At 40.9% G+C, this 9,266-nt stretch overlaps 1 protein-coding gene across 2 annotated transcripts in view; it reads left to right on the top strand.

Moving 5' to 3' along the window:
* tmem117 (transmembrane protein 117) overlaps positions 1-9,266 on the top strand; it is a 30,834-nt gene that overhangs the window by 6,835 nt on the left and 14,733 nt on the right. For both annotated transcript variants that reach the window (XM_025056501.1, XM_008312275.3), the window contains one exon: positions 3,725-3,857. In XM_025056501.1, the coding sequence (XP_024912269.1) occupies positions 3,725-3,857 (133 nt within the window). The remainder of the gene's footprint in view (positions 1-3,724; positions 3,858-9,266) is intronic.

Here is a 9,266-nt window from a genome sequence, read left to right as displayed (position 1 = left end):
GACATCAGAAAACAACACTGTGTTTGTCTTAGGAAACAATGTGGCCAAAAATAAACAATGTTTTCTCTTTCATATCGCCCCCTAATGGCTAGTTTACTTTATTATGACCACAATTAATAATGACTAAAGTGATTAATCCACAAAACCTGTGACTAATTAGATTAATAATTTTAATGACAGCCTTAATTTTGAAGTTGTATTATTGTTGTTATTGTTGATGTTGAGTAAATTGCTTTTTTTGAAGTTGACAATTCTCAAATCTGGCATTTTGTAAAATACAATAAATCTTTTTTTTTTTTAATTTTTTTTTTTAAACAGCAGTCTGAGGCTGAAGACTTTCTTATTGACTCTGCAGCAAAGAATTGCTTTCACTGCTGTACTTAGAGTAAGATGTCTTCCATCCCTGCCCACTGTGTTTACACTAAATTATTAGTGCATATTTGTTAGAAAATTTCTGATAATTGAATGCATAGAAAATTATGATGATTCTATATACAAGATAAGTCAAATCCATTTAATCACCAGTGATCATCTGAAGGCATATATATATTTTAACCTAAGCCCCAGCAGTGTTTTGTAAAGTCTGCAAAATGTCTCAGGGATTACTGGCCAACAGACAAGGATTACAGTAGTCTACAGGGTGATGTGATTAAATGTATTCGACTCTTTCAGAGTCAGTAAGGCTTTCTCTTTATGAGACGTCTAAGTTAAAAAAAAAGCTCATTTAGACTCTGCTTTGTTTAACTGTCATAATTAGACTCACCTTATTCACATAATGTGTGGAAAAGAACCAAAACAGGTCATTCCTAGTTCACTTACTGAATGAATACAGTGACTTGTTGGACGTTAGTATCATGATGGATGGAGACAGTGATCACATCTCAGTTCAAACTCGCTCCTTCTCCACCAGCTGTTCGCTCCTCATCTGTCAGGAGCTGTCAGTGCTCCGCCTCCTTCTCTCAGTCTCACTCTGTGTGTGGGGGGGTTTAATACAGTAATCAAGGGATGTAAATATTTGCCTGCCCAGCTGTGCCTGTTTTACTCATCTGCTAGGTTTTACTGTTCTGTTTGCTTTTCCTGCTCCAGTGTTTTCTGGCTGCCGAGTAAGTGGATTGCATCTATAAATATGATGGCTTTACAACCTAGGTTATATAGGAATTATTGAATACAATCTCATTATCAAAAAGAGTGTGTAGGTGATACCACAAGGTCAGCATATTCAAATAAAGGAAATGTAAATGTTTTTTGTATTTGAAAAAATGGTAGGTGGCAACCACAATTTAACTTAAGTATGATGAAGATGCTGCTGCTGATGATTATATTGAGGATTGTCATTACAGATATACACACTTGGCAACGAAATGGCTATTACAAAAAAAAGGTCACGATACTCAAGTCTTTGTTGTAAGATTAAGATATAAGTATAAATGTTACATATGTATATTTTATATTTTTATTATGACACTAGAAACTATTTTTCCAGTCAGCTCATTGCTGTATATCCATGTCTCACCGCTAGATGGAGACAAAGCTATGTCTTAGGGTAGTCCTTACAATCAGCTTGAGGTGCGGCAGCTATGATGTTAGTTTGAGTAAGATCTAAGGGTGAGAAGTTTTTTTATTTTCGTCGTTTCTCTGACGTTTTTACGTTCTTTTTTGTGCGATGCTGCTGCTGCTGCTGCTGTTGCTGCTGCTCTTGCTGCTGCTGTTTGTGTGTGTTGACATTGTCTCCTACTGGGCCGAGCCTTGCAGCAGGTCGTGGTCATGAATCACTTATTACTGGGCTGCCCTCTGTCCAGTGGTGCAGTGACTCAAACAGCTTGGCTGAGGAGCCTTGAATCAGCCACTAGTTAAACGTCGGTCGTACAGACTGAAGGAGAGAGGCTGTGCTTTCTGGTGCGTCATGCTGCTTTAAAAGTCAGATCTGCCGATACACACTGTGCTCCCGCATCTGAGCCAGGGCTCATTGGCAGTGGAGGCAATTAAGTTCAGCCATGCAAGTCAATTCAATTATGCATCTTTGATGAGCCCTGAAATACCACAGAGCAAGACGTATGGTGTGTCCCCACATGGGCGAAAACAGCTTTTACTTGACCATCTCAACAATATAAGTTGAAGTTTTCACTTTAATTGGTTTGTTTCTTTAACAGAAATGTACCTGTGAAACCTTGGTGATTCTCAAAAAAATTTAGAGTAAAAATGTTTTTATACAGTCCTGCCTGTTGGCAACCCTTAACAGTAGGTGGTGATAATACCCCTGCAAGTTACCACCTGACATTTCACATCATGAAGGATGATCAATACTTGAACATTTTTGTTTAACGGTAACACAAGAAAAGCATATGTATGCTCAGATAGGATACTGAAGTAAAGGGTATGCAAATAAAAAAAAAAATCTCTTACCACTAGATGTTGCCAATTCCTACAAACTGCACCTTAAATACTCACCTATTATTATTGAAAGTATTTTATTGTATATTTGTACAGGCTCTGCAGGAGGAGCCCCAACTAAAATAACTGGTCTTTTACTTGACCAAGATACTTGTGTCTGTAGGAATGTCAATATCTTTGCTAGATATTGTGTGTATGTGTGTGTGTGTGTGTGTGTGTGAAATGCTAAAAGTGAGTAAGGTGAGCCTGAACAACATGAAACAGCCAGGCTGTAATAGGAAAATAAATGGAGCGTCCTACTATCCTGTCTCTCTGAGCGTGGCTCTCTGAGGTACTCTAACTCAGAGCGACGCTGACGGAGCTGCAGGGGGAAGAAACAAACATGTTTGTCCTCAGGAAGATGGCACTGACTCCCAGCCTGCAGAGACAGAGTAGGAGGAGTTGGTGAAGAGAGGGATGTATGGCCAGGGTTGCTCTTAATTAACAATCTATTGATTTACTTTAAAGCGGTCAGCAGTCGAACCTTCACAGAGTATTTTTTAGCCATGAAAAAAAACCAAAACACTTAGAACTCTATTCCTTGAGTTTTCCTTTCATCTCATGCTGTTCCTGTGTAGGGCAAAAACTTTAATACTTTTGGAAATGGACGACTGTATCATAGAACCAGTCAATGGACAAAGCATAGAATCTGCACATTTGAAAATGTGAGAGATTAAAAAAAAGTAGTAAAGGACAAAGATGTTTTAGTAAGGCACTAAAAGCCCATTTAAAGCACAAGGTCAATGGTATGATAACCATTAATTTCAGTCTTTCTGAGGACAGCCACCTGAGGACATGCTGGAGCGATTATGCATTCTGTGCGCAGGGACGTGTATGTGAATCAATCTACTGCTCTGCCGGGGAGATATTGCTTCATAATTTGATTTTAAGCCCAAACTATATAAAACAAAACAACACCACAGGTCACAGATGCATGAATGATTTCTGATTTGATTTTCAAAACTCACTTTATGAAAGACAAGCAATCATTCATTTACTTGAACCACAGACACTGACACCTGGTGTTAATAACGTGTTCCGTCAGGATTGACTGTCTGAACTGGTCGGGAAAAGACAATGACTTCTGCATTGTGGAAGTGACACCTTTACCCACTCCTTAATCTTGATTCCCTCTGTACAAAGGGCACATGTCCACAGCAGACCGTTATTGATCGTCACGGCTCATTTATTTACCTTCATCTTCATTTTTGTCAGCGTGCATGTTGGCAGCTTGACACTTGAGGTTTTGAACCATCACTGACGGCGGTGTCCTTGTCAAACTCCCCCCCTCTAGGTCGATACCTGCGCCTGAAAATGTTCCGCGAGGATCATGGCTCCTGGATGACCATGTTCTTCAGCACCATCCTCTTCCTCTTCATCTTCTCACACATCTACAACCTCTCCCTGCTGATGGCTGGGAGCATGGAGTAAGAAAGTCATTCACCTGCCTTTATTCTTTATTCCCTTTATTCTCTTCCTCACTTGCTTTTTCCTTCCTCACGCTCTGCTTCCTGTTTGTCTGACTTCTGTTTGGCTGATGTGATTGATCTTAATGTCTCGCCTGAGCACAGACTCAGTGTTAGTCTGATGAATCCAGGCTTTAAATAACAATAAAGCAGTGGGAGGTTGGTTACTCCTGAGAGACCGCCTTCGACACCCACTCGTATTCTCTCGTCAACTTTACCTACATATTTTTTTTATTATTTCCTTTTTTGTTTCTGGTTTTTCCCTCTTTCTGAATTGCTTGCCCCCCCATTGAATCCTTTTGTGCATTTTCAATGTATCCATTTAGAGAAAGGAGAACATGCTTGACCTCCATCAGTCCAGTCAGACATACACAAGGTCACAGCAAGGTGACACTTACCATTCTGGGTTAAAAAGAATTCTGGCAGTTGTCTATTCAGGTACAACTGCTCCCAGAGAGGTCAGGGACATAATCAGGGACATAATAGGATCTGTCCATACAATGGGACGACTCCATATTAACAAACAGCATCAACTCTTTATAAGGTGAAAGCAGATGAGGGCTATTAGCTAGCAGATAAGGTGTTGTGGTTTACTGTGAGCAGAGCGATGGGTTTTTATAATCAGCCCATCTGTCACACTGGCCAGCGCATCGACACTGGCATCCATCTTGTCTGTGCTCTCAGGCTGGCTGAGAAAAAGGAAGTGAACAGCTGAGCAGAGGAGCCGGACTACAGAGAGAATGGATTTCAGCAGCAGGAGGAAAAAGTTATATCTGCAGAGTGCTTCGCTCACTGAGATGGTTTCCTTTTTACTGCTCCTAAAATGATGCCTCCTCCAGAGGAGGTGGATTTGTGTGCAGTGTATTCCACTGGATGACGTCAGCATAAGAAAACAAAAAAAATAATGTTACAATATTTAATTGACATGCGTCTACCTGTCAATCATTTGCAGCTCATTGAGCTTCCTCTTCTTTGCTGTGGTTGCTGTGCCGCTGACGCAGTCGTGTGCTGCACATCTCCGCATGCAAAGACAGAGGGTGCTGTTGTAAAGCAAGTGAACCCAACCCAGCTAAGAGTAGAAACGTCCTCCCGTTTCTATTTGTTTTCCCTCAGCTTCATCAGCGTGTCCACCAAGGACCTGGTCCTTGCCAAATCCCATTAGTCTTCACATCTCTGTTGTCCAAGTCCACCATGTAAGAGCGGTGTTCACCGTCCATCAGGGATGTCCCTCCAGGACACTAGCTCTCTGGGCTGCAGTGGCATCATTTCCACTCAGTTAGGGAGAGAGTAGCAAAGAGAGTGAAGTAAAAAAAAAATCATGATATTGTACAGAAAATGTAGTCTTTTGTTTTTTATTTATTTAAATCCAACCTCACTGCTCACTGCCCTCAGGGAGAACGTGGTGGTTCTGTCAGTTGCCACAGCACAAAGGAAAAGAACAATATTCCTTTGTGGCTGCAGCGGCCCCCCCTTGTGGGAATGAATGGTGGGTTTTTTTTCCTCCCCCTTTTTTCATTTTTGCTCAAAGAACGAACTGCTGTGAAGTTTTATTACTGCCAGGGGTTAATTTTTATTTATTTTATTTTTTTAAGGCAAGGCTTTTTTGGCATGTGTTGGCTGCTTTTCACATCTAGCCATGATGGTTCCCTGCAGGGGGTGGTCTTATGGTGGCTACTCATGACATCAAACACACACACGCACATGCAAATCAAATGCATTCAAATCCTGTGGGTAGATTGACTATTTATTGAGTGTGTGTGTGTGTGTGTACAGTTGCAGTATCTCCACACCTGGTCCCCTTCTGTCCCCCATACCCTTTACTCAATAATATTCTTTCATTTTCTTTGACCTTTCAATCAGTCTTGAGCCGTTCTCATTAAAACCAGCAACACATCCAAACAAGCAGAGTTGACCAATCACGTCGACTAAATCACAGCTGATTAGGGAAGGCATATATTTGCCAAGGAAACTTTTTTTTTTATCCATTATTACACTTTATACATCACTTAAGCGGGGACTTTATATCTGAGCTCACACAGATTTACTGACTGTGTAATCTAACACTTGTCCAATAGCGTTAGACAATATTTAATCAACTACTTCTGTGGGTCAATCGCTGTGACCCTCTTACCTGCTATGTCATATCTGATGGAGAAAAAAATCTGTCCCCGCGAGCTGTAATCCAACACTTGTTACCCCGGCCCTACACAGGGGCTATTTGCATTTTAATACAACTGTCAGATTAAGAGTAGGCCATTTGTGGGAAACCAGGCGAGCGTGACCAACCAGGGAGTTTTGACGGGTTTCATGAACGTTCTGTCACGCCGCACACACAATCCCATTCCACCATCTTAAGGTGCCATTACCAGCCAAAATCAGCCCCTAATTAGACTGTGTTATTTAATTAAGACGGCCCAGTGCGTGGCATACACATTAATCTTGACTAATTTAGAGGAGGGGGACGGGGGAGAAGGAGGGTGGAGGCTGGGAATATGTGTGGAAATACTCTTCACCACTGTAAAGAGATGCTGGTGTTGTTTTAATGCACTCGTAGATTCACTGGGAGGACTGGGAACAACTCCAGTGCTGGAGTACGAGGCCAATTCACACAGATGTTCGCACTGAAATTAAAGGGTAAATCTGGGATTTTTGGGATAAGAACAAGGCGAATAAGAGAATCCACACGGTAAATGAGCGCTGGATTTGTCATTTTATTACAATGCTAGGAGTGGGATTAGACCCCACATTGTTTAAGGGGTATTTATCTTTGCTTTGCATGATCCTTTGTGCCGTTTGCACGCTTGCCTCTGTGCCCCCCCCCCCCATCTCCCCTCCCCTTGTCTGTTTGTTTGCTTTCAGGCACAAGCTGGATTAAATCCACGGACAAGTGGATTTAAAAGGCTTAATGAATAAATAGCATGTTACGGTAGGTGCTGCTGATGTTATGGGGGATGCTGCCTGTGTTTGAGCGCGGACCCTCGCTGCTCTCTACAGAGCTGCAGAGAAATAATTCAGACTTTGCATGAGAGTAAAATCCTCTGTAGAAAGCTGTTTTATTAGATTTGAAAAACCCATAAGCTTAGGTTCCCAACCAGGGTGTTGCGGACCAGTACTGGGCCGTGTGTCAATGAGATGCAGGTTCATATTGTTTGCATTTTAGTCAAAACTAGTGCAAAAATATTTCTTTATTTTATTAACTTTTTATTTAAAAACATCAACAACTGGATTCTCAGCCAGTTGTAAAATAAGTTTTTGGAGAGCTTCATGAAATTTGGACCAGACACCTACAGCCATACTCAAAGATGGCTCGACCACGACAGGTATATTATTAAATGCAATTAAATGTTTTTTATGAATTCAGGTTGTACAAGTAAAATTGACTCAGCTTGGCTTGACATGAATCCAAAAACAATTTTCCAGGGAAGATGGTGTTTGTTAGTTTTGTCAATGAAACACCTAAATGCTACTGAACAGATGTGAAGATATTTACAGGAACAGTTTCACGCATAGACTCTATAGATGGTTTGGAGAAGGAAAAAAAAACCTTTGTTGGGATTCAAGGAGTGTTGATGATCTTTTTATAGTCTGTATTTGCCTTCTTCCTGTGTGCCTCATATACTTACACACTCCCACACTGACTCTCTGAGCTTATCTCCTGCTGTCATTCACACTCCTACACGTAAACATTACCAGAACCTCAAATATGACTCATTACCTCCAGAATATACTGTCTGTTTGGGCGGTCCACGGCCCTCATTTCCTAGATGATCCTCTTGAACACACCATATTAGGCAGTGGGGTCATCCCCTGATTATTGGATGCCGCCTTGTTTTTTTCTGGCACAGTGTGGAGCAGCGTGTTGGCTAGTGTCACCGTCACATGAAGAGGATCCATGGCAGCTGTAAACAACGTGGAGCATACTGTAACCCCCGACAGCAGCGAGTGTCTGCTGGGAATATACAATGTGTGTATAGTACCTTAGGTATATGTCAGCGTGTATGTACTTTTGTTGTTAACGTGTAGGAGTGGGACAGAGGGGATTTGTCACACGTGTTCATGCCTCTTTGTACTGCCACAGAGCTGCAGTCTGTTTGATTGGTCACCTCTTCCACATGTCCTTCTACTACAGTGGATTTATGGATTAATTATTTAAAAGAGAAGATCTTTTAGGTCTCTGCACAAGTATATGTTTACACCAATGAGACTTGAAAAAAATATTCATGGGATTTCAATGCTTATTTCCCATCACTAGCAAAGGTTTTATAATTGGACTACAGGGACTGTTCAGTTTACGACATCCTCGACTTGATGTTTCGTGGTTTTGTCGCCACCTCCCATAAATATATTCACAGTCTTGTTCCATCATCCCGATGTACGGCATTAAAACTTGCCAACTAGTTTGCAGCGGCAAGCATAGTGGACGAATACATCGTCACGTGGCACTATATGTGGATGACAGCTGTATTGTGCTGCATTCACATTCTATTGGTTTATGTTGGATTTTTTTTTGGGAACCTTTCTCTCCCTCTTCTGATGTTTTACGTCTTACGATGTTACTGTTTTTTTTAGAAATATAATGTGTGTCTGATGTGCTGAGTGATGAACAAAGATAAATGTTTGAAAGAGCAGAGAGCTACTACACTACACTGAACGTAGTTACATGCCGCTCAGAAAAATAACTGTTAAAATGCCTTTAGGCTTTTTTTTTTTTTGCTAAAGTAGGAGAGAAACAGCATTTTTGAATGTGGAGCCGGACAGAGATGAAATGTTGCTTTTGAGACCATGTTTTTTCACAGTTGGAGAGGTCACTCGGTTGCCACGGTCACAGAGCCTCTAATTGAGATAACAACTTTTTAAAGCCAGCATGAAAGAGCGCTTGCAAAACGGTGAAGAAATGGTCAGAGGAGGACGAGTCGATGTGGAGCAGGTTTTTTTGCGGTCGGCTGTGATTAGCTTAAGCTGGCATTTTGATTTAAAATTACTATAGCTGATTTTTCTCCATACCACTGTATCACACCTGAAAACCATTTGGTAACTGAAAGACTTAAGAAAAAAACCCTCTGAAGTCTTTTCTGCTACTTCATGGCAGGAAGATTGGTATATATCAATATATGTCTGTCTGGAATGAAATGTTTGCTCTTGGTCTCCTGTCTTTTAACAACTTTTAATTGCAGAGTCAGTCTTTGTAGTCATTTAAATTATCTCCAGTTTTGGACAGTCATAATTTTTTATTTCAATCCTTGCAGTTTTTTTTTTATTTTAAGAGTGCCTGTGACTCTATCCCTCATCATTCCAGATTGTTTAGCTTTTATTGACTGCAGCATTGACAGTCATAAGCATTAATATAAAATTAATGCCCAGATCTGCATC

This window comes from Cynoglossus semilaevis, chromosome 6 (genome assembly GCF_000523025.1).
Source record: "Cynoglossus semilaevis isolate Cse_v1.0 chromosome 6, Cse_v1.0, whole genome shotgun sequence".
Lineage (NCBI taxonomy): Eukaryota > Metazoa > Chordata > Actinopteri > Pleuronectiformes > Cynoglossidae > Cynoglossus > Cynoglossus semilaevis.
Note: the sequence above shows the minus strand (reverse complement) of the source record. Positions and strands in the feature narration are given on the sequence as shown.